This window comes from Camelina sativa, chromosome 2 (assembly GCF_030686135.1).
Source record: "Camelina sativa cultivar CO46 ecotype springtype chromosome 2, ASM3068613v1".
Lineage (NCBI taxonomy): Eukaryota > Viridiplantae > Streptophyta > Magnoliopsida > Brassicales > Brassicaceae > Camelina > Camelina sativa.
Window position 1 is genome coordinate 28,030,847 of NC_141881.1, and position 22,136 is coordinate 28,052,982.

Here is a 22,136-nt window from a genome sequence, read left to right on the forward strand (position 1 = left end):
CTGACTGTGAAACGCCAAACTACGTGCTTGAGTGCCTTTTTGGTGCCGTGGCAGTGAATGTATATGGATGCATGATGCATATATATGAGAACATATATAAAATAGCTAGCATGAGATTAATTAAACATATGTGTTTAATTATATATGAACATGAGTATGAAATAATATGATTTCTTATAGGTAAACGACTAAAGGACCATTGTCATGAGTCATGACTAGCTCATGTGTTAGTATTGAGTGATTTTTGGAACGTGATACGACCTGATTTGGAGTAGTATGCGAGGATCCTAGATCATTAATTAACCTTGGATTTAAGGTTAGCTGTAGTTTTTTGGCATTAACTTTTCTACAAACTCATAATGTTTGTTCGTTTAATCCCCCTCAACGTTGGGTGTAAAAGAGGCGTTTAAAAAATTAACGTACGAAAGGAAACAAGTTATAAATGTGAACGAAGAGGGTTCGAACTTCGATATTATATTTGGTGTAATATCGATTGAGACGTGCATCTGTTGTCCATGTCGATCTTCTTGATCTTCTTCATTTTTATTTACATTAGGTCAACCCGTCCCTCGTATTAAAGATACAGTTTAATTTGATAATATACTTAACACGAGTTTTCATATGCTTCCATCATAGTCACAATTATAGAAAAATAAGCATCGCAAAATCGTAATATTGATTATTGATTTTTTTCTTTTTTTTCTAAAGCTTCTAGAATCAATTTTTTTTTTTTTGTCACATCCACGAAAATAACTTTTTGGTGATTAATTTAGCAGTAGTCATAGTCAGTGACGAGGTGGCCAAATAAAGAAGTGAAGGAATCAAAGCACTAATGAACTGGTCACCATTAATGCATTTTTTAAGGCATATATATCCTGTTATGACCTCTATTCTCTACCTCTCTCTCTCCATGGCAAGCAGTCACAAACATATATACACAGAGCTGAAATTGAAGTAAGAGTCTCAGATCTTATCTCTTTTTAATTATTTAGTTGCCCTTTCAGCAAATTTGTTTCTAACAAAAATCTAAAGAAGACACAACAAATTAAACAAAAGATCTTTGATTGATAACTTTACAAAGGAAGTTATGAGAAACGGATGCCTTCCTTATCTGGGAAACATATATCTGTGGAAGAGGAAGAGTAACAAAGAAGAAAAAAAAGCTGCGAAAGCAAATGAAGTTTCGAAGGCGATCACAGGAAAAAATAAAGATAAATCGTACGAGAAGCGGGTGATGGTAGAACGTTGGATGAGCAAGGATGTGGTGGGCAAGTCACATATACACGATTCAATCGCTGCAAACAATAACAATAGCTTGCGTGATAGCATTATTGTCAATCGCAAGCAAGATTCAACCCAAGATCAGGCCAAAACAATACAAAGATATAAAGAAGGTACACATATTGAACTTGAACATAACATATTTAGCCGTTATTAAATGTAACCTATGTGAAGTAGATTTAGGGCCAGGAGTATATATGTATGTGTGTGTATCTCGTTTTGATATTATCCGCTATCAATGTTTTTATAACTTCAGATGAGGAGAAACTGATGCGAGGATATCACCTAGGTACGCATACTGGACTGGACCTTTGTTTCGTTCTAACCATAAATAATCAACGTTTTTATAAAGATTTATATATATATATATATATACATATATATATTATGTTCACATGTTTGTTTGTTGAGTCCTAGATGTTTCATTAATTTATGTTGTGTTTAATTAGGACCTTGTGTGCCAAAATTTGGTGATTGGACTTCGGACGAGTGTTTTGAGTGGACGCCCCGGCGTAATGAATTTAACAAGGTGAAGACGTTTGATTTGAGAGGAGTAAAGAGCAACGTCAAGTGAAGAAAAACAATTGCTTGCTTCCCGATTTTTCTAAGTCAAATGAACAAACTTGTAATTTACTAAAACTAAATTTCTCTTCATTATTTGTTTTTTTTTTTGGTTGAGAATTCGTATATATGTGTTCTAGTTGCTGCAGTTTCCCTATAAGGATGTTTTTTTTCAATATAATTAAACGACTCAGTGTGTGTAACCTTAGTAAAATATGCTAGCCCAATACGAAAAAAAAACTATGGGATATGAAAAATGGCAGAGATTGGCTAATAACGAAAGTACTGTATGATTTAGTGCTGGGCACGGGACGGGTACCCTTGAATTTTCTCCGACCCTTTACTCGTCCTGACCCTAACGGGTAATAGAAAAAATTTACTCATACTCGACCCTTAAATAATGGGTACCCGGAGAAACGGATATCCGGTAAAAAGTAGTTGACCCTTTAAGTACCTGACCCTTTATTATTACCCGGAAAAACGAGTAACCGATAAAAAAATGTCAATAATTGCAATAATAATTTTATCTTTTGAAATCCGAAAAATGAAATTTCATAAATTTATGCAATATATAGTTTCAAAAATTATAAAATTACGAATTTTGAAAATAAAAATAATATATTAATTCAGTTAGGCTAAGTTGAACTTAGGTTTTAACTCTAACTCTATAAATTAATAATAAATAATAATAATAATACAAAATATTAACGGGTATTTACGGGTCGGGTAGCAAAACGGGTAAAAGGGCCGAGTAACGGGGCGGGTATTGAAAACTAAACTAATACCCTATACTCGTCCCTTACTCACGGGTAATATAATTATAATACCCTTTACTCGACCCTAAAACTGCGGATACTCTTTTTTTCGGGACAAGTACGAGCCGAGTAACGGATCGAGTACGGGTAAAGGGTATTAGTGCCCAGGCCTAGTATGATTGATATTTTTCGTTGATAGACTATGACATCACAGTACACGTTAACATTCCAAGTATACAGGACAAATACAATCCACTCAAAACGGACCACTTGTCCCGATAACGTTTCCGTCTGTATCTCTCTCCATGCGCAATACTTCAACCTTGCAAATGGAGTAAAATAATGCATGCGAAATTGCCAAGAAATAAACTACAGCGTTGACAAAATATATAGTATATATAGATATATATATACATATATATATGAGTATTATTTTATCTTGGGCTCTCTAATTCCTCTTGTCTTTGGCTCATCGGGAAAACGAAATGAGCATGCGTATTTCCTTTGTACTAAAACTTTTTACGTTTACTAGTTTAGATTTAAAGTCTTATTTTCTTTAACAAAAAAAAAAAATTCTTATTTCATTTGAATTTCTAATAACTTGTGTGTTTTATTTCGAAGATCCAACTATTTAAAAGTCTGCAGCCTGTAGCTAAACAATTATCCGTTCGAGTTAAAAGGCAGTTAGAAAAATACATAAAAGTGCCAAACAACAGAGAGTAACGCAGTTAATAACTGTGTTACTTTAAAGATAACAGAGTTGGTTAAAATTTTGAAAGTTGAGTATATTTATATTTAGTAAAACTTGAAAGTTGGGTTCTATATATGGTCATTTTTCGTTTAAGATATATAGTTTTTAATCGACAGAACAATTAGTCGATTTATATAATACTCGTTTTAATACAAGAGTTATTAATTTATTAGTTGTTTCGTATAACTTATAGATAGTAGTAGTACTAATTAAGAGTTGATGTTTTCTTGGAAACTAAAAAGATAGAAGCAAGTGAAATGGCAATGAGAGTCAACAGACAATAGGTAACGAAATTAAGAGAATTTAAGCATCAAATAAAGCAGTGACGAACTCGTCGTCGCAGCCGTTTACGCGTTTTATGTTAATACAATGTCTCCCTCCGTGGCAAGCATAAACATAAATTGACATGGATATGTGACATAAATAACATATACAGAGATGAAGCTGAACCATAAGAGCCTAACAAGTAACACGTACACCAATTTCATCCCTGCTCTTTGAGTTTCCCTTTCATCAGATTCATTCCCAATAAAACCTAAGAAAACAAAAGATTGCTGATGGAACAAGGAGCAGCTACAGAAGGAAAGGAAGTGCCTAAGCTAATGAAAGAGGAAAACGAGGATGAATCGACCGAGAAGCTGACGGTTGAAGAATGTTGGCTAAGTGAGGATGTGCAAAGCAATTCACCTGTACAGGGTTCATGCATTGCAAGTGAAAAAGGGACCTTGCACGGGAAAGAAGTAAACGTGACGGAACTTGTGAAAGTGGGTATACATATGTCAGATGCAAAGGTAAGCAAGTGTCATGAGTCATTGTGAATGTCAAAAAAAAAAAAATAAGGCAATTTTTTTTTTTTTTAATATAGTTACTTGGGATCGGATTTTAGATTTTATTTTATTTTGCCAGAGACCCGATTATAGATTAAGACGGACCTGGTCAGATGAGGAGGACAGTCTGGACGGATGGTGCGATGATACGTCAAGTAGCGCTGATGCGTGCCTCCCCAAACGCAACACCGGTCTTGCGCCATTGTCACCGTACGAAAAGCGCTGCGTGTTACCAAAGTCACCGCAGGGAAAGCACCGAATAGTATTAACAAAGTCACGACCGGGGAATGGATTCAATACGGTGAAATTCAATAAGGTGAAGACGTTTGATCTGAGAGGAGTTCAAAGCATCGGTAGCAGCAAGAGGAGTGCGAATTTTCCTGACGACGACTCTTCAATGAAAAAGAAAAAACTAATCTGATATCTAAACGAACATAAAATTGCAATCTCTTCTTCTTCATTTTTTTTTTTGTGCACCATGCAATCATCTTATATGCATTTACTCACAAACGTCCTACCAATTCTAATAGTTCAATTTTCTTTCGCACCCTTGAGGTTTGTCTATGCATGAACCTTTTCCTCGACTTTTAATAAAACGGAACTCAGTCTATAATTTTGACAATGAATTGTATATTCTTTTTGATTAGATGAAGTTTTGAATTATAGGTTTATTATGGTTTTTGAATGAATGTTACGGGTACATCTAAGTAATCCATCAACGATGTTAAATAAAAAAACCGTACAATTCACAATCCATTTCAACTGTCCTAACCATTCCAAACCCTAAATACTCAAAGTTAGATAAATTACGAAGTATATGCCGTCTCCAAGATTGATCAAAATATATACAAGTTAAACTGTTAAAGTCCGGATTGCAAGATTAATTTAATAAGTTATGGGGTATCTTGCGGATAAGCCATATTCCATGGGTTAACGTGCAATTTACCGTATACCGTATAAAATTATGAAAATATGATTGATTGGTTGTAGTGTATAGTGTAGTGTATAAATGACATCACAGTACACGTCAACATTCCAAGTATACAGGACAAATACAATCCACTAAAACACACCACGTGTCCCGATAACGTTTCCGTCTGTATCTCTCTCTCTTCCGTCTTCTACTCTCCTTCTTCTTCTTCTTCTTCTTCACTCACTCGCAATCTCTGAAGCTTAAACACTGAAGAAGCAGACATAAACGTTCAGATAATAAAAGAACAACAAAAAAAAAAAGGTAACAACAGAGAGAGCTATGTCTGCGAAAACAATCCTATCATCAATAGTTCTGGTGATTCTCATCATCGCCGCATCGACGGCGGCGGATATCGGATTCGATGAGTCAAACCCGATCCGGATGGTCTCCGACGGTCTTCGGGAGGTAGAAGAATCTGTTTCACAGATCTTAGGTCAATCTCGTCACGTTCTCTCCTTCGCTCGCTTCACTCACCGGTAAGTGAAAGTCTTTCTTATCCCTTGCACACACCAGCGGTACCTTCGCCGTTGACTTTGAGTACCCTTGTTTTGATAATCGTGTGTTCTTATGAAGGTATGGGAAAAAGTATCAGAACGTAGAGGAGATGAAGCTTCGATTCTCGATTTTTAAAGAGAATCTTGATTTGGTTAGATCCACTAACAAGAAAGGCTTATCTTACAAACTCGCTGTTAATCGTAAGTTTTTTCTTCTACTGAGTAACTGAGTTTGTAGTTACGTTCTCGTATTGAGCCTTTTGATTACTAAAAAGAAACACTTGTGGAATCTTTAACGAACTGACATATGTATTAACTTTTTCTGTCTTGGAATCTTCTAAGTTAATTTATTTTAGTTTTTTTTTCTCTTTTTTTTTTTTAGTTTTAGTTCACATGATTCAATATTGTTATTGGTCTTAGTAGTTTGCGTGAATATTTAGCATCATAGTTATTTTGTTCTGTTTCCTTATGATTTATAGCTGTCCTCATTGAAGATTGTTCCTGTTTTTTTTTCTTTTCTTGTTGTTGTCGGATCCTTGTTTGTGTTTAGATAGACATTGCTAGTGGTTTGATGATTAAAAAAAGATTCATCTAAAATATTTATGTTTATCACTTGAATGTACACAGAATTTGCTGATTTGACCTGGCAAGAGTTTGAAAGGAACAAGCTTGGTGCTGCTCAGAACTGCTCTGCCACTTTAAAGGGCAGCCACAAACTCACTGAAGCAGCTCTTCCGGAAACGGTAAGTGCAAGACCTCAAATCTTGCTTAACTGAACCATCCCTTTCCTGTTTTTTACCTTTAAGAATGCTGTATGTGTATTTAGCTGCAGAACCTTTGTTTTTATTTGGTTCTGATTCCTCAAATTGTGTTAATTGCAGAAAGACTGGAGAGAAGATGGTATTGTTAGCCCTGTCAAAAACCAGGGAGGTTGTGGATCTTGCTGGACATTCAGGTAAAAACCAATGATTACAATTTACTAATATATCTCCTTTTATCTTTTCTAATATTAATTAGATTTCATAATGTCAAGATTGTTTGTGATATGATATGAATTTTGTACTGCAGTACCACTGGAGCTCTTGAGGCAGCGTACCATCAGGCATTTGGAAAAGCAATATCTCTCTCTGAGCAACAGCTTGTTGATTGTGCTGGAGCTTTCAATAACTATGGCTGCAATGGTGGCCTTCCTTCTCAAGCCTTTGAATACATCAAATCCAACGGTGGCCTTGACACAGAGGAAGCTTATCCTTACACCGGGAAAGATGAAACCTGCAAATTTTCAGCAGAAAACATCGGTGTGCAAGTCCTTGATTCAGTCAACATTACTCTGGTAAGCATCTTTTGTAGATTTTTAAGTTCACTTGCCTGAAAAGACACTTTCTGTAATCTGTAATGATGATTGAAACAACAACAACAACAACAGGGTGCTGAAGATGAACTGAAGCATGCGGTTGGATTGGTACGGCCAGTAAGCATAGCATTCGAGGTTGTGAACTCATTCCGACTTTACAAGAGTGGAGTTTACACTAGTGATCACTGTGGAAGTACTCCAATGGTAAGACTTTTTTTCATCAAAATGCTAAATAGACTTCAATTGTTTCAAATAAGATCATCTTAGGCACTTAGCTTAGTGTTCAATTCGTTTTTTCGAATGTGGCAATAGGATGTGAACCACGCGGTTTTGGCGGTTGGTTATGGAGTTGAAGACGGTGTACCATATTGGCTTATAAAGAACTCATGGGGAGCTGATTGGGGTGACAAAGGTTACTTCAAGATGGAGATGGGAAAGAACATGTGTGGTAAGTTCTTTAACCATTATGAAACAATAACAGTACCATTACTATATGTGATACTCAAATCTTCACATTTGGATCTTTTGTTAATGCCTTCTTGAACTGCAGGTATTGCTACATGTGCATCGTACCCCGTTGTGGCTTGAGATGTTCAGCGAATGTGGTTGGTATATTTGTTGGATTAAACTACAAAATGTTCGTATATTTGTTGGATTAAGAAGACATTACTTTAAAGTTGGGACTTGGGATTGCATCTTGTTTTTATGCTTGTTGTAACATAAAGGTCTGTTCATATGTACAAAATAATGCAAAAACCATAGACGATAAATTTATAATACCTGCATGCTGGATTTTAGAACATAAATTGGTTTAGAGCAAAGTAGCTTCATTCTTTGATCCTTGAGTCAATTTTGTTGTATATAACCTATAGCTTGCAAGAGTTTTAATGTGTTCTCTGAGAAACACCAACATTAAGACTTTTAATGTTCTCCGTTAATAGTTGAATAAAGATTATAGTCGAAATTTTGTTCGTAACTGATTTGATACTGGCTGTTGGTCTGTTGGGGGATCGGTCTTCTGATGAAGCGTTTCAAATATGGCTACAAGCTAGACAATAGTTTATATGGGAGGTTGATTAAGTGTATGCCTGTATGGTTTCAACTAAGGTAAATTTTTGAAAACATGTTGCACAAGTTGTAAAATAATATATTTTTTCTTTGAATATAAATTTGACATTAGATTCAAAAAAAAAAATGCTTTTGATCAACAACTCCATTATTGTATGTGAATGCATTTAATCATATATTTTATAAGCTCCATAGAATCGGAAGCTGGTACACGGAAGCGGAACCGTTTGGAAGCGCCAAAGCGGATTTTTCTAAAAATTTAGGAAGCGGGTACGTGTTAGAAGCATATAAATATATATATATATATATATATTATATATAATATAATTATACAATGTTTATATATAATTAAATAGAATTTATACGATTTTATAAATAATTAGTATATAGTAGTATTTGCGACAAATTTCCGAGTGTTTGTGTTAGTCTAGTGGCATTGAGCGCTGTTCTTCGTACCAACGCCCATAGTTCGAGTCCAGGCACATACAATTGACGGTTTTTCCAACTTAAAAGAAAGGGGTAAAATTGTAATTTAACGACTGAGTCATCTTCCTCCTTCAAAACCCTTAATGACCGTCGCTTGCTCTGTGTTTTTGCGCATTTGTGACGAACATAACAACCATCGACGGTTCCGATCTTCACCATCACGCTTCCATTCCTGAATCGCACGGCGCTTCCAAACACCACATTTCACGAATCGCGATTCCGAGGCGATTCAGGACGATTCCGAACCCGCTTCCGCTTCAGGAGCGAGAAACGTGCCATCACCGGCGATTCCGTCGCCGCATCAAAAACCTCACCGCCGTAGCCATCAACGCACCTTCGTTTCAGGTGAGCCATTTTTTTTTTGGTTACGATCTTATCTCCGTCGTAAGTTATGTAGACCGGATGCTGAAATTGTTGTCGATTTTGGTCATATTGTTGTGTATTATTTGATGATCTTTAAGAGTTTTGGATTTGCTATTGATGGCTTAATTAATGGCTAAACGCAGAGAAATGGCGAATAAGATTGCGATGTTTCTATCGGAAGCAATAAACAACAATGCTGTCATAAACACTTGTCTTGGGGTATCGTTTGTGGTTTTGGGATTGAGATCTGATCAACAGCACAAGTATGTCGAGGCTTTAGCAGAGCACAAGGATTCGCTTTCCAAGTCTAACAAGGCGATGAAAGTCACTATGTGGGAGTGGAAACAGCAGCTCTTTGCTGAAGCTGCTTCCGCGGTTGTTCCTCTTTCCACGCTCAAGGCCATCTATGGTGAGGTCACAGCAACCACTCAGTCAGGTTGATTACTAGTCTCCAACCCTCTCTTATTTATATTACCTGTTGAATAGAAACATACTATGAACTACTACTACTGGTGTTGATAATGTGGAATCAGAAATCACAATTTTGACAAATCTTGACTTTTTGACTGGATATGCAAATATATAAACTAGGCTACCTTTGTGGGTTTGGTAAAGAGTCATGTATGCTCGCATCAATTACAAATATAAAGACAAAGCGGGGTTAGAATCGATATGATCATGATTACAAGTCGCCTTTGGAGATTAGCTGTGTGTTCACTAACTGGTTTGAATTATGTTCCTTCTTCCAGGTGACACAGCCAAGCAAGAGTCTAAAGTGTCTACCCCCAAGATCATGATATGAGAGGGTTGCTTAAAGTTAAGATTAGCATTTAACCTCATCAAATTTCGCAAATTGCATTTGTATAACTAGAGTTTGGCATGAGAGTGTTTGTTGTTGTGATCCTTGTTTAATCTCGTAAGTAAACAGTGCCAGTCAAATATGGTAAGATCCATCCTCTTTTGGGTTTATTTTCAAGGCATTCATTTTGGAGCCTATTAAGTTGATTAGGCCTTTGTTTGGTTGGATTAAATCGAAACAAAATGTCCAATCTTGTTACATGAAATGAACATTTTTGATAACATTCTTTCCTATATTATTATTATTACAAATGGTGAATAAAATACATGATTTTGCATATATATATATGGATAACTATTATAATCTTATTTAGAATAAAGGGAACGAAAGATAGGGAATATCAGTTTCATCATTTACATCCTCAGGTCCACTAACAAGAAAGGCTTATCTTACAAACTCGCTGTTAATCGTAAGTTTTTCTTCTACTGAGTAACTGAGTTTGTAGTTACGTTCTCGTATTGAGCCTTTTGATTACTAGAAAGAAACATTTGTGGAATCTTTAACGAACTGACATATGTATTAAAGCTTTGTAAGGAAACGTGGAAACTAACTTTTTTCTGTCTTTGGAATCTTATCAGTTAATATTTTAGCTTTTTTTTATTTTATTTTCTTTGAGTTCACGTGATTCAAGATTGTTATTGGTTTTAGTATTTGCAGAGTTTATGAGAGACAAGTAGTTTGCGTAAATATTTAGCATCATAGTTATTGTTCTGTTTCCTTATGATTTATAGCTATCCTGATTTAAGATTGTTCCTTGTTGTCGGGTCCTTGTTTGTGTTTAGATAGACATTGCTAGTGGTTCGATGATAACAAAAAGATCCATCTAAAATATTTATGTTTATCTCTTGAATCTACACAGAATTTGCTGATTTGACCTGGCAAGAGTTTGAAAGGAACAAGCTTGGTGCTGCTCAGAACTGCTCTGCCACTTTAAAGGGCAGCCACAAACTCACTGAAGCAGCTCTTCCGGAAACGGTAAGTGCAAGACCTCAAATCTTGCTTAACTGAACCATCTCTTTCCTGTTTTTTAGCTTTAAGAATACTGTATGTGTTTTAGCTGCAGAACCTTTGTTTTTATTTGGTTCTGATTCCTCAAATTGTGTTAATTGCAGAAAGACTGGAGAGAAGATGGTATTGTTAGCCCGGTCAAAAACCAGGGAGGTTGTGGATCTTGCTGGACATTCAGGTAAAAACCAATGATTACAATCTCCTTTTATCTTTTTAATTTTGGTTGCATTTCATGATGCCAAGATTGTTTGTGATATGATATGAATTTTGTACTGCAGTACCACTGGAGCTCTTGAGGCAGCGTACCATCAGGCATTTGGAAAAGCAATATCTCTCTCTGAGCAACAGCTTGTGGATTGTGCTGGAGCTTTCAATAACTATGGCTGCAATGGTGGCCTTCCTTCTCAAGCCTTTGAATACATCAAATCCAACGGTGGCCTTGACACAGAGGAAGCTTATCCTTACACCGGGAAAGATGGCACCTGCAAGTTTTCAGCAGAAAACATCGGTGTACAAGTCCTCGATTCAGTCAACATTACTCTGGTAAGCATCTTTTTTTACATTTTGTATTTCACTTGCCTGAAAAGATACATTCTGTTATCTGTAATGATGATTAAAACAACAACAACAACAGGGTACGGCCAGTAAGCATTCGAGGTTGTGAACTCATTCCGACTTTACAAGAGTGGAGTTTACACTAGTGATCACTGTGGAAGTACTCCAATGGTAAGACTTTTTTTCATCAAAATGCTAAATAGACTTCAATTGTTTCAAATAAGATCATCTTAGGCACTTAGCTTAGTGTTCAATTCGTTTTTTCGAATGTGGCAATAGGATGTGAACCACGCGGTTTTGGCGGTTGGTTATGGAGTTGAAGACGGTGTACCATATTGGCTTATAAAGAACTCATGGGGAGCTGATTGGGGTGACAAAGGTTACTTCAAGATGGAGATGGGAAAGAACATGTGTGGTAAGTTCTTTAACCATTATGAAACAATAACAGTACCATTACTATATGTGATACTCAAATCTTCACATTTGGATCTTTTGTTAATGCCTTCTTGAACTACAGGTATTGCTACATGTGCATCGTACCCCGTTGTGGCTTGAGATGATCAGCGAATGTGGTTGGTCAGTTATTATTAAACTACAAAATGTTCGCATATTTGTTGGATTAAGAAGACATTACTTTAAAGTTGGGACTTGGAAGTGCATATTGTTTTTATGCTTGTTGTAACATAAAGGTCTGTTCATATGTACAAAATAATGCAAAAATCCATAGACGTTAAATTTATAATACATGCATGCTGAATTCAGAACATAAATTGCTTTAGACCAAAGTAGCTTCGTTCTTGATCCTTGAGTCAATATGTATATAACCTATATAAGCTTGTAAGACTTTTAATGTTATCCGAAAAACACCAACATCAAGACTTTTAATGTTCTCCGTTAATAGTTGAATAAAGATTAAATCCATCCTTTAATAATAACAAACCAACTAATTATTATTATAGATTTGTTAGAATTTAGAATGGATATTAGTATTGATTCAACGACTCCATTATGTGAATGCATTTAATCAAATGTTTTATGTCCGATTATTTAATTTTGCTGTGATTCTTATACAATTGCATAATTTAATTTGATCAATAAAGGTTTTTATTTTTGGGTTTAGTTGTCTTTATAATTAGTTTTAAGGATATCCTTTATGATTTGATCTAAAAACCCTTTTGATTTAAACTTTGCACAAAAATAATTACATTTCTTAATCAATCACATAAAAATTAGATTTATACAAGTTAACAAAAAAAAAAAGATTTATACAAGTTCAAAACTTCAAATTGGAAAAAATTCGAAATTCTGAGAAAATTAGAATTTAAAATTTTACTTGTTTATCGAAAGGTTTAAAAACAATACAAAGGCCCAAAACACACAAGGGTAAATTGGTAAAAGCAAGAACCACAAAGAGATAGCGAAAACCCTAGAGACCTCGTCGCTATAAATATCTTGAGTCGTCAATTTTAGGGAGCGTTCTCTTATTTCTCACTTTCGTAGCCGCAAGACTCGTCTCTCAGATTCTTACTTGCAGGTTATAATCATCTCTCTCTTTTAGGTTTTCGATCTTCATCTACTTTATGCTGCTTAGGATTTCGATCTTCATCTTCTCTATGCTGTTTAGGGTTTAGATTCTTCTCATAAGCTGTGTTTAGATTCGTCTCTTTAGCGGTATGCTCACTGTTTTTGATTGTCGAGTTTAGGATCCGTTTAATCATAGATCTGCAATTACTCCTTTGACTCTGATAGAGAATCGTCTGTGTTGCTGATAGCTTTTGCTTTGTATATCGTCTTCGTATGTTGTTGTAGCGTATTATCTAGGCGATCTGCTATTTCACTCTTCGTTTCAGTGCTTGACTCGATTTTTGGCTGTTTTAGTTGATTCCGATGTCTTTAGTTGATGATGCTCAATAGATTTATTGTACTGTAGATGATGAGTTTGCTTCTGAATTCAATAGATCTGTTTGTTTTTTTGGGTTTATACTGAGTTGGTGATTATGTTGTCACTTATTGGTGATTGATTTATATATATTGGTTCTGATGTTTCGATCTTTGATGGTTTTGTTTTACAGTTATGGGTAAAGAGAAGTTTCACATTAACATTGTGGTCATTGGCCATGTCGACTCTGGGAAATCGACCACAACTGGTCACTTGATCTACAAGCTTGGTGGTATTGACAAGCGTGTGATCGAGAGGTTCGAGAAGGAGGCCGCTGAGATGAACAAGAGGTCCTTCAAGTACGCATGGGTGTTGGACAAACTTAAGGCCGAGCGTGAGCGTGGTATCACCATCGATATTGCTCTTTGGAAGTTCGAGACCACCAAGTACTACTGCACAGTCATTGACGCTCCTGGTCATCGTGATTTCATCAAGAACATGATTACTGGTACCTCCCAGGCTGATTGCGCTGTTCTCATCATTGATTCAACGACTGGTGGTTTTGAAGCTGGTATCTCCAAGGATGGTCAGACCCGTGAGCACGCTCTTCTTGCTTTCACCCTTGGTGTCAAGCAGATGATTTGCTGCTGTAACAAGGTATTGTAATTGTCTTTTTGTGTAATGTTTTTAGTTATTGATATGGTCTCTTTTGAATATATGCTAACAGTATGCTGTCTTATTGTTGTTTCCTCTTACAGATGGATGCTACCACCCCCAAGTACTCCAAGGCTAGGTACGATGAAATCATCAAGGAGGTGTCTTCATACCTGAAGAAGGTCGGATACAACCCTGACAAAATCCCATTCGTCCCCATCTCTGGATTCGAGGGAGACAACATGATTGAGAGGTCCACCAACCTTGACTGGTACAAGGGACCAACTCTTCTTGAGGCTCTTGACCAGATCAACGAGCCAAAGAGGCCATCAGACAAGCCCCTCCGTCTTCCACTTCAGGATGTTTACAAGATTGGTGGTATTGGAACGGTGCCAGTGGGACGTGTTGAGACTGGTTTGATCAAGCCTGGTATGGTTGTGACCTTTGCTCCTACAGGGTTGACCACTGAGGTTAAGTCCGTTGAAATGCATCACGAGTCTCTTCTAGAGGCACTTCCCGGTGACAATGTTGGATTCAATGTCAAGAATGTTGCTGTGAAGGATCTCAAGAGAGGGTACGTGGCCTCAAACTCTAAGGATGACCCAGCTAAGGGTGCTGCTAACTTCACCTCCCAGGTCATCATCATGAACCACCCTGGTCAGATCGGTAACGGATACGCCCCAGTTCTCGATTGCCACACGTCTCACATTGCAGTTAAGTTCTCTGAGATCTTGACCAAGATTGACAGGCGTTCTGGTAAGGAGATTGAGAAGGAGCCCAAGTTTTTGAAGAATGGTGACGCTGGTATGGTTAAGATGACTCCAACCAAGCCCATGGTTGTTGAGACTTTCTCTGAGTACCCACCATTGGGACGTTTCGCTGTTAGGGACATGAGGCAGACCGTTGCTGTTGGTGTTATCAAGAGCGTGGACAAGAAGGACCCAACTGGAGCCAAGGTCACCAAGGCTGCAGTCAAGAAGGGAGCTAAATGATGAGACCTTCGTTTATTATGATTGACTCTCTTATGGTTTTGTGGTTTTTTAAAACTTTGATGGCTTTTGCGCCTCTCTTTTTTCTCTTTATCTCTGTGACTTTCTTGTTTCTCTTATAATACATGCATGTTGAATTCAGAACATAAATTGAGTTAGACCATGACATGGTAGCTTTATTCTTCTTAATCCTCAAGTCAGTTTTGTATTTGACCTATTGCTTTCAAGTTATTTGACTTCTACTGTTCTCCGAGAAACACCAATTAAAGTTACATACATGCCTTTTCATCTAGCTCTTAATATTACATGCATGTTGAATCCGGAACTTAAAACTGAGTTAGACCAAAGTAGCTTCGTTCTTGATCCTTGAGTCAATTTTCTATAATAACCTATAGAGCGTACAAGACTGTGCTTAATAGTAGATGTCATATTGAATAAATCTCTGACCAAATTAGACAAAACACAAAGCTGCTAATTACGTATGACGATAAAAGAATCATTTGCAATAACTTTGTCTATTTTTGCTGTTTTGGGACATGAATTCACAAAAATCATATACGAAACATATTTGATATTAATTTAATTTGTTTGTTAAACTTTTCTAATCAAAACATAAATTAAATGGTTCTCGGGTTTACCATTCCCAAACCCAATGGTTACTTTTTTTTTGTTACTCCCAATTATTATTACTTTTTTACCCGTTTGGTTTGAATATTTTTTTTACATGGGAAGAAGAAGAAGACCACACGTTGCTTCCGCTTAAAAAAAAAAGAAAACATGGCCGAGTCAGCCACCGAGTCAACCTCCGACTCATCCACTAAGCCCGATCAATCCGCCACAGATGCTATTTCAAGCCCTCCTCAATCTCACCATGTCTTCCCCGAGATCCCAATCGAGATCGTCAGTGAAGAAGAAATGGCTATCATCGATGCAGCTCTTGCAGCCACCCGATCCATCCTCCCTTGTGCGATCCGTTCCGCTTCTCCGTCACGAATAATCTCCGGCGGAAGCCCAAAAACAACCATCCGTTCGATTACTCTCTTTACCAAGAGGAAACTCTCCGCAGCTTGTTCGGCGGATATCGAAGACTCTTATCTCCGTCGATTTAGGAGAAATCAAGCTTTAGGTGTCACAGATCTCACCGGCACTGTACGTTTCTCTTATTCCTTTTTTTTTCTTTTACGATTCAATTGAGATTGTGATCATATGAGTAAACACCAATGTTGGAACTGTATATGGTTTTTTAGGAATGGTGTGAGAAACAAATGGAGAATGTTCTCTGTTTTGGCAGGAGAAAAGTTAGTAAAGCCATGAAAGCTGGCCAGGCTCGTCATTTGCAGCTTGAAGAAGAGGTAACAGTTACTCTCTATATGATTGATTGGATCTTAGTGTTGGTCTCATTGTTTCTAACTCAATCTTGTACTAGCTTACAACATCTTCTTTGTTGTTCTGTTATGAAATGGGGTAGGTAGTTAGAAAGGTGAGAGTAAGAGTTGAATCAAATGAAGATAAGTGGGCATTGAAGCTGTTGAATTCTATTGCGGGTGTTAATCAATTCTTGTTTGAAGGACGAACTCGTGAATTGCTACTGTGAGTTCCTTCTACACCTCTTGTTGTGACATTCTCAAAGCTTTTACCTTTTGCCAAGCTAGATAATGTTTTGTAGTAATCATCATCAAATGAAACTTTTATATGGAGTTGGTTGCCATTAGTTGTCATGTTCTTTTGATCCAAGTTTGTAACTTTGCGTGATCTAGTTTTTGCTTTAATCTCATGATCGTTCTATAGTGACTTACGCCTACTTCCTTGTGTAACCAGTTGTTCTTGGTAATGTATCTGTGCCAGTTGATTCATTCATGATCTATATCATTTATCAGCCTAGGATTTGTTGGAGGTCAATGGATTGTGGGAATTATTGACGAGCTTAGAAACGCGTACGCACAAGAGTCTTCTGATACGGGACCAATATTGATAGATACAAAGACTCGACTCCGTGATACACTCCCAGCTGAGCCACAGAGGAGGAATGGAAGGTAAGTGCTTCTAGAGTTAAAAGAAACGTTCTTCATGTCGGTTTTGATTTAATACTAGGGATCTCTATGCTAACTGTCTTTAAATTAACTATATTTGATAGGCTTCAGCTAATGCTTTATAAGCTTTTATGGGACACTGTTGTGAAAGAAGGGTTCCCGACAGGACCCTTTTTCGACTACTTCTCTTTGAATCGCCATTATGTCTTATCCCAAGATGTGAGAGATCACATTGCTAACGCAGGTATCCAAGCTCAGGTATATAAATCTTTGACTTTACACAATATACCTTTCACTAAGCTAAAGTTGATGTGTTTCTTATTGATATTCTTACTGTTTTTTACTTGGGTGGGTGTAGACACTTGAAGAGATAGTTAGGTACTATGAAAACACTTTTAAGATGCTTCCGGTAGCAAACGAACAATTACTACTAAAGTAAGTAGAATATGACTTGTTCTCAATCTTATTGAAGATTATTAATATATCTCTGATCATCTGAGTGGAAAACTGTACCCCAGGTACGAGTTTCAGAAGGACCAATCTATAATAGCTGAGATAAGATTCCAGCATGATCATGAGTGGGTGATGAGCAAATATAGAGAGATCATTGAGTTCTGGAGAAATGAACGAGACTCTGAGTACACTCCTGAAGAAGAACGTTGGAAATGTCGTTATTGCCAATTTGCTAAGTCTTGCCCTGGAAACCCGAATTTCGAATCTTCTCCCCCGACCTCGCCACCTAGAGAAGCTTCTCCTCCTTTACCAAGCTAAAGAGAAGACGAAAGGTTGATTCTTTCACCAAATGCTGCCAGCTAGGTTGCTAACGATTGTTTTGTTTAATTGTTGTAATCATTTGCATAGTTGTTGCTTCTTCCCTTTTCTTTTTTAGTTCTTGCATAGCGGTTAAGTAATTAAACCGTGATTTGGTTAGGCGTACCATGATTGATTGGTACTGCCCCCCGTACTGCTATGCCGCAATTTGATTATGGCCAATAGCATACATTATGTATATATCATATTAATTTAATACTTGTAATGGAATGTTTCGTGTTTTCTAAATATATATTTCGATAGCATTGATAGGGAAATTGTAATTATACATTGTTCTAAATTTCTAATGTGGCAGAAGTTTTATTTATTTAAGAAAACTGTCATCATAGAATTTGAAAATTGAAAAAAAAGTCTACAAAACGTGTCGTTGTAATGGTATCAGATTTTTTTTCGTGCAAACTTATTTAAATGAGAGAATATCATATATTATGATTGTGTCTTAATGGTCTATTCCGTAATTTTCAAATTTTCATTAATACTAATATTAACGTTATACAGTAATAAATTTCAGTCAAATATTGTAATGTTTCCTTTATGAGAATAGATTTATTTCCTTAAAAAAAAAAGGAAAATATCAAATGCAGTGCTAACTGTATCCGGTTGATAAGATACAGAGTGTATAAAAATATGTACAGAGTGCCACACATCATTCGTAGGGAAACAAAACTAATACAAATGTCTGCAAGAATTAGGATGGTTCTTGTTATTATGAGTCTTCTACATCTTTTGTTCTCAATAACTCTGGTTCGTTCGGATCAAGCTACACTGCCTTTCACATCTTTCAAGGTTAGCTTCCAAAATAAGAAAAAGCTTGAGTCCCATGTTTAATTGATTCAACATCACCTTTTACTATTTTGGTCCTAATTCAACATCGTTTCGTTTATTTTTGTTTTACAAAACTAATCTCATGCCTTTTTTCTTCTTCTTGTCATTAATTGGTAGATAATTGGGAATGTAACATATGATTGCATAGATATTTATAAGCAACCAGGACTTGATCACCCACTTCTCAAAAACCATACAATCCAGGTGGATAGTTTCAGAAATTTATCTCCTGTGTACATTTTACCTTTTTTATAAATATGATTTTTAATTTGACTATACGACCTTTTATATTTTTATAGATGAAACCATCATTTTCAAAAAAATATGAAAGGAAGAATCAACCAGACAACAGCAAAGCATATAAGGAAAAAATAAAATGTCCATATGGAACTGTTCCAATAATGAGAAATACAAAAGAATTTATCATCAACGCTGAACTTTTATCTGAAAAATATTTCCATCCGCTATCAGGTGATAGCCCTGGAACACATGTAAGCCATTCATTTTTCTCAGTTTTCATGTCTTTGATCTAATAACTATCTATATGTATATTACAACCAGTAATATTATTGTATATATTGGTAGATTGCTGGAGTTAAGCAACACGGTGGTCCATATCATGGTATAACAGCTTGGCATGATGGTTATAACCTAGACATCAAACAAGATCAAGCCTCATATAGTCAAATGTATCTAGGCAGTGGATACTATGGTGAAGTCAATTTCATCTCAGTGGGGATGATGGTAGGTTTTACATTTTATTGGTTTGTATTCTCTTAATTCGTTTCACACTCTGGATAGTCTCTTCATATTGCAAATCTTTTGTGACAGATAAATCCAAGCATTTTTGGTGACGGACGTCTTTGGTCATATGGATATTGGAAGGTATGCATGTGAAGATTATATATATGTTGACATCTTTTAATCAAAGAACATGTATATATGAATTATGATTTTGATAGGGTAAAAACGAAAAAGGATGTTACAATATGGCGTGTCCAGGATTTGTTCAAGTATCAAGTATGGTTCCCATGGTACAACCCTTTAAGTTTAAACCTGGGGATAAGGAAGTGTTGCAGTGGTCTATCACTAAGGTAGTTTTCTTAATATTATGCATTACTATTTGTTTTTATAACATGTTTTAAATTTTATTGCGAATTTATTTTAATAAATGAATTTCGTTTTCTCTCGTAATGTACATTGTACACCAAAAGGATCAACAAACTGGAAACTGGTGGATTATACAAAATAAACCTAATGCATTTATCGGATATTGGCCAAAAGAGTTGTTTCACCTTATGGATGATGGTGCAAATATGGTCGGAGTTGGAGGGGTAGTTCAGGCTTCGCCTTCTGGTTTAAGTCCTCCAATGGGTAATGGAAAATTCCCGGCACACGGTCCTTTGAGAGCAGCATTGTTTTCAAATGTTGATGTCTTGAATTCCAAGTATGAGAAACGTAGAATCAATACTCTTCCTGTAGAGGAGTTGCTAGATAGTAAATGTTATGGGCTAAGAGTTGGTAAGAGAGTCAAATTTTGGACTACTCCACTCGGATTCTTTTTCAATTATGGTGGTCCAGGAGGAATTTCTTGTGGAGTTTGATATTTGCGAGTATAATTATTGTACTTGGCATTTGATAAATCTTATCTTGATTAATAATATGCTAATGTTCTAATCTGCAATTTAAAAAGATTTTCCAATGGAAATAGATACAGCTTAAATGTGATTTTCCAGCATATGATGTGAAGCATAATTGAAAAACAACTTGAAGTACTTTTTGGAGATCATATAAGGTAGTGGGTGGATTATAACCCAAACCAGATACAACCATTTTGATATCTCTCTTCACATTACCTCCAGGCTCCAGTGCCTTGAATTTCGAAGATTCTTGCGGAAACTTGAAAACAGAGGAAACAGACTCAAACTCAAACTAAGAGAGTACAAACACAGGCCATGATCTCTGCAGATAGATTCTTTGGGATGCTTTTTCATGATCATTCAAATGAACTAAAGTCTCTTAAAAGTTAATCAAGAATTAAATTGCTCTTACTGAATCTAATCTCAAGTAAGCACTAAGCATTTACGTTAACATTCACCTCCTTTTACAATACACACATATATATTAGACATATGAAGCTTATGGAAAATGTTTGATCCATATTAATTAAACTACAAAACATATATCCCATGTTTGGAGCAATGTTGTTACAAACAACGGAAGCTTTGTCCAATGATTCAGTATGGGTTCCACTATCGAATATAGAGTTTGCTTCTCAAAATTCACGCCGAGTCTAAACAGTTAGGAGATGCATGCACTTGGGTGTTTGTTTCCAAGATTAGCTACGACATTACACAAGATATTGTAAAAACGATATGCATTTGAAGGTTATTACTTAGTAGAGTAGAATCAAAAACCAAAGCTTCTAAACTTGTTCAGGTCTAAGAAACACAATTGCATAAAGATTCATAAAGAAGGAAAAAAAAAATAAATAAATAAGTTGATGAAGGGGATCATTCAAAAGCCCATGAATTCTCCCTGCGAATTTGTTCTTTTTCCTCTGGTTTCAAATCATCATTGATCTTGAAAAAAGCACGCATCTCATCTTCAGTTTGGTATGGGATCTTGTCAGCGACTGTTTTGCAAGTGAGACGAATCAAGCCTTCGATCTTTAGATCATACGCAGCCATCATGAGATCGTAGAGTTTGTTTTGATCGTTGAACTTCATGAACTCATTGTCCCACTCCTTGAGTGCTTCTTCGTCGGGATCACCTTCGACGTGTTTGTAGCAATACTCTAACACCATCGCCAGGATCCAACACTTTACGTTTGGAAGCGGGACGACTACGTTGTTGTTGTTGTTGGTGGTGAGATCATCTTTAACAAGATCTGATATCTTCTGTGACTTAAGTGCGGCGGCTTCTCTGACCTTAAAAGATACGCCATCACTGCTCGTTAACGTGATCCTCTTCGTCGACATTGTTTGGAAGATTTTTTTATGATTAGATTAGGGTTGAGATGTAAATTAGGTTAACTGCACGGGAGTATAACTAATTAAAATTTATTTTCATATAATTTGATGTTAAATTTTATTTTATTTAACCTACATTTTTGTATTCTTCTTTTTTAGTAAGTCAGTATTATCTTCTACATTTGTAGTGTTGTTTTCATTTATAAGGAGATGGATTCGGTTTCATAATGTAACATTACAATTTAATAATAAAATATTTTAGTGTATATTATAATGCTATAAATTTTTTAATATTCACGTTTTATTAAACATACATGCAACTGACTTTGTAATACCAAAATGAAATGAATTTGTTATCAAATGTTAAGAGAAAACTATGTTATAATGTGAATCTTTAAATCATTTTGAACTTAGAAGTACATATATTTCATTTATCTATTACATTATTTCTAATTGGGTATCTGTTTTTGGATTTTAAAACATAAACTTTTAGAAATCCAATTATGTGTACGTTTGTAATCTGTTTTTTAATGGGTTTATAATATTGCTGGAGGCCCAATTGTTATCTCTCTCCAAGTAAGTTTTTTCGTGAAAAACAAAATCTTGGATTAGGTAAATGAT

The 22,136-nt window shown here is 36.0% G+C and overlaps 7 protein-coding genes and 1 pseudogene across 12 annotated transcripts; 7 read left to right on the plus strand and 1 right to left on the minus strand.

Annotated features, from left to right (window-relative positions):
• Positions 1-840: 840 nt before the first annotated feature.
• On the plus strand, positions 841-2,028 carry LOC104737741 (uncharacterized). 2 transcript variants are annotated; one of them, XM_010458005.3, is made up of 4 exons: positions 841-954; positions 1,082-1,394; positions 1,538-1,570; positions 1,731-2,028. In XM_010458005.3, the coding sequence occupies exons 2-4, from the start codon at positions 1,088-1,090 to the stop codon at positions 1,853-1,855; spliced, it is 465 nt and encodes a 154-aa protein (XP_010456307.1). In that variant the 5' UTR covers positions 841-954; positions 1,082-1,087; the 3' UTR covers positions 1,856-2,028. The 2 variants fall into 2 exon arrangements, with proteins under 2 accessions (XP_010456307.1, XP_019087923.1); XM_019232378.2 differs by having other exon boundaries at positions 851-954; positions 1,086-1,394.
• A 3,133-nt stretch (positions 2,029-5,161) lies between these two features.
• On the plus strand, positions 5,162-7,802 carry ALP (aleurain-like protease). Its single transcript, XM_010458015.2, has 8 exons — positions 5,162-5,624; positions 5,722-5,843; positions 6,270-6,385; positions 6,524-6,597; positions 6,711-6,975; positions 7,069-7,200; positions 7,309-7,444; positions 7,547-7,802. The coding sequence occupies exons 1-8, from the start codon at positions 5,428-5,430 to the stop codon at positions 7,582-7,584; spliced, it is 1,080 nt and encodes a 359-aa protein (XP_010456317.1). The 5' UTR covers positions 5,162-5,427; the 3' UTR covers positions 7,585-7,802.
• A 578-nt stretch (positions 7,803-8,380) lies between these two features.
• Positions 8,381-12,105, plus strand: LOC104737767 (uncharacterized). Of its 4 annotated transcripts, none has more exons than XR_015571335.1 (10): positions 8,381-8,895; positions 9,057-9,349; positions 9,663-9,856; positions 10,138-10,181; positions 10,632-10,747; positions 10,885-10,958; positions 11,059-11,323; positions 11,415-11,506; positions 11,615-11,750; positions 11,853-12,105. XR_015571335.1 is itself a non-coding variant. In XM_087472448.1 (3 exons), exons 2-3 carry the CDS (start codon positions 9,061-9,063, stop codon positions 9,713-9,715), a joined length of 342 nt encoding a protein of 113 aa, XP_087328574.1. In that variant the 5' UTR covers positions 8,463-8,895; positions 9,057-9,060; the 3' UTR covers positions 9,716-9,993. The 4 variants fall into 4 exon arrangements, 1 of the variants encoding a protein (XP_087328574.1); XR_015571336.1 differs by having other exon boundaries at positions 9,663-9,729; XR_015571337.1 differs by lacking the exon at positions 10,138-10,181 and having other exon boundaries at positions 8,427-8,895; positions 9,663-9,729.
• On the plus strand, positions 9,854-12,105 carry LOC104756683 (thiol protease aleurain). The gene is given in 7 exon segments (XM_087470778.1): positions 9,854-9,877; positions 10,103-10,181; positions 10,632-10,747; positions 10,885-10,958; positions 11,059-11,506; positions 11,615-11,750; positions 11,853-12,105. Coding segments are annotated over 7 exon segments (915 nt in total). The 3' UTR covers positions 11,891-12,105.
• Positions 12,106-12,806: 701 nt separating this feature from the next.
• On the plus strand, positions 12,807-15,007 carry LOC104737839 (elongation factor 1-alpha 1). The gene is made up of 3 exons (XM_087472452.1): positions 12,807-12,869; positions 13,408-13,871; positions 13,973-15,007. The coding sequence occupies exons 2-3, from the start codon at positions 13,410-13,412 to the stop codon at positions 14,858-14,860; spliced, it is 1,350 nt and encodes a 449-aa protein (XP_087328578.1). The 5' UTR covers positions 12,807-12,869; positions 13,408-13,409; the 3' UTR covers positions 14,861-15,007.
• A 471-nt stretch (positions 15,008-15,478) lies between these two features.
• LOC104737830 (exonuclease V-like protein) lies at positions 15,479-17,946 on the plus strand. Of its 2 annotated transcripts, none has more exons than XM_010458092.3 (7): positions 15,479-16,006; positions 16,105-16,209; positions 16,326-16,447; positions 16,735-16,890; positions 16,992-17,145; positions 17,246-17,322; positions 17,406-17,946. In XM_010458092.3, the coding sequence occupies exons 1-7, from the start codon at positions 15,635-15,637 to the stop codon at positions 17,656-17,658; spliced, it is 1,239 nt and encodes a 412-aa protein (XP_010456394.1). In that variant the 5' UTR covers positions 15,479-15,634; the 3' UTR covers positions 17,659-17,946. The 2 variants fall into 2 exon arrangements, 1 of the variants encoding a protein (XP_010456394.1); XR_015571338.1 differs by having other exon boundaries at positions 15,585-16,006; positions 16,992-17,131.
• Positions 17,947-18,372: 426 nt separating this feature from the next.
• LOC104737818 (transmembrane protein, putative (DUF239)) lies at positions 18,373-20,235 on the plus strand. The gene is made up of 7 exons (XM_010458082.2): positions 18,373-18,504; positions 18,661-18,747; positions 18,843-19,034; positions 19,129-19,287; positions 19,375-19,428; positions 19,506-19,637; positions 19,758-20,235. The coding sequence occupies exons 1-7, from the start codon at positions 18,394-18,396 to the stop codon at positions 20,145-20,147; spliced, it is 1,125 nt and encodes a 374-aa protein (XP_010456384.1). The 5' UTR covers positions 18,373-18,393; the 3' UTR covers positions 20,148-20,235.
• A 671-nt stretch (positions 20,236-20,906) lies between these two features.
• LOC147949289 (SKP1-like protein 1A pseudogene) lies at positions 20,907-21,534 on the minus strand (annotated as a pseudogene).
• Positions 21,535-22,136: the final 602 nt, after the last annotated feature.

Excerpts from the sequence above, each read along its gene's own strand:
- ALP (XM_010458015.2), top strand. The coding sequence starts at position 5,428 with ATGTCTGCGAAAACAATCCTATCATCAATAGTTCTGGTGATTCTCATC. Across the intron at positions 6,386-6,523 it reads AAGCAGCTCTTCCGGAAACG|AAAGACTGGAGAGAAGATGG; the intron begins GTAAGTGCAAGA and ends TGTTAATTGCAG. Across the intron at positions 7,445-7,546 it reads GATGGGAAAGAACATGTGTG|GTATTGCTACATGTGCATCG; the intron begins GTAAGTTCTTTA and ends CTTGAACTGCAG.
- LOC104737818 (XM_010458082.2), top strand. The coding sequence starts at position 18,394 with ATGTCTGCAAGAATTAGGATGGTTCTTGTTATTATGAGTCTTCTACAT. Across the intron at positions 19,035-19,128 it reads GTGATAGCCCTGGAACACAT|ATTGCTGGAGTTAAGCAACA; the intron begins GTAAGCCATTCA and ends ATATATTGGTAG. Across the intron at positions 19,429-19,505 it reads GGTCATATGGATATTGGAAG|GGTAAAAACGAAAAAGGATG; the intron begins GTATGCATGTGA and ends TGATTTTGATAG.
- LOC104737830 (XM_010458092.3), top strand. The coding sequence starts at position 15,635 with ATGGCCGAGTCAGCCACCGAGTCAACCTCCGACTCATCCACTAAGCCC. Across the intron at positions 16,007-16,104 it reads TCACAGATCTCACCGGCACT|GAATGGTGTGAGAAACAAAT; the intron begins GTACGTTTCTCT and ends ATGGTTTTTTAG. Across the intron at positions 17,323-17,405 it reads AACGAACAATTACTACTAAA|GTACGAGTTTCAGAAGGACC; the intron begins GTAAGTAGAATA and ends ACTGTACCCCAG.
- LOC104737839 (XM_087472452.1), top strand. The coding sequence starts at position 13,410 with ATGGGTAAAGAGAAGTTTCACATTAACATTGTGGTCATTGGCCATGTC. Across the intron at positions 13,872-13,972 it reads TGATTTGCTGCTGTAACAAG|ATGGATGCTACCACCCCCAA; the intron begins GTATTGTAATTG and ends TTCCTCTTACAG.
- LOC104737767 (XM_087472448.1), top strand. The coding sequence starts at position 9,061 with ATGGCGAATAAGATTGCGATGTTTCTATCGGAAGCAATAAACAACAAT. Across the intron at positions 9,350-9,662 it reads CACAGCAACCACTCAGTCAG|GTGACACAGCCAAGCAAGAG; the intron begins GTTGATTACTAG and ends TCCTTCTTCCAG.
- LOC104737741 (XM_010458005.3), top strand. The coding sequence starts at position 1,088 with ATGAGAAACGGATGCCTTCCTTATCTGGGAAACATATATCTGTGGAAG. Across the intron at positions 1,395-1,537 it reads AATACAAAGATATAAAGAAG|ATGAGGAGAAACTGATGCGA; the intron begins GTACACATATTG and ends TTATAACTTCAG. Across the intron at positions 1,571-1,730 it reads GATGCGAGGATATCACCTAG|GACCTTGTGTGCCAAAATTT; the intron begins GTACGCATACTG and ends GTGTTTAATTAG.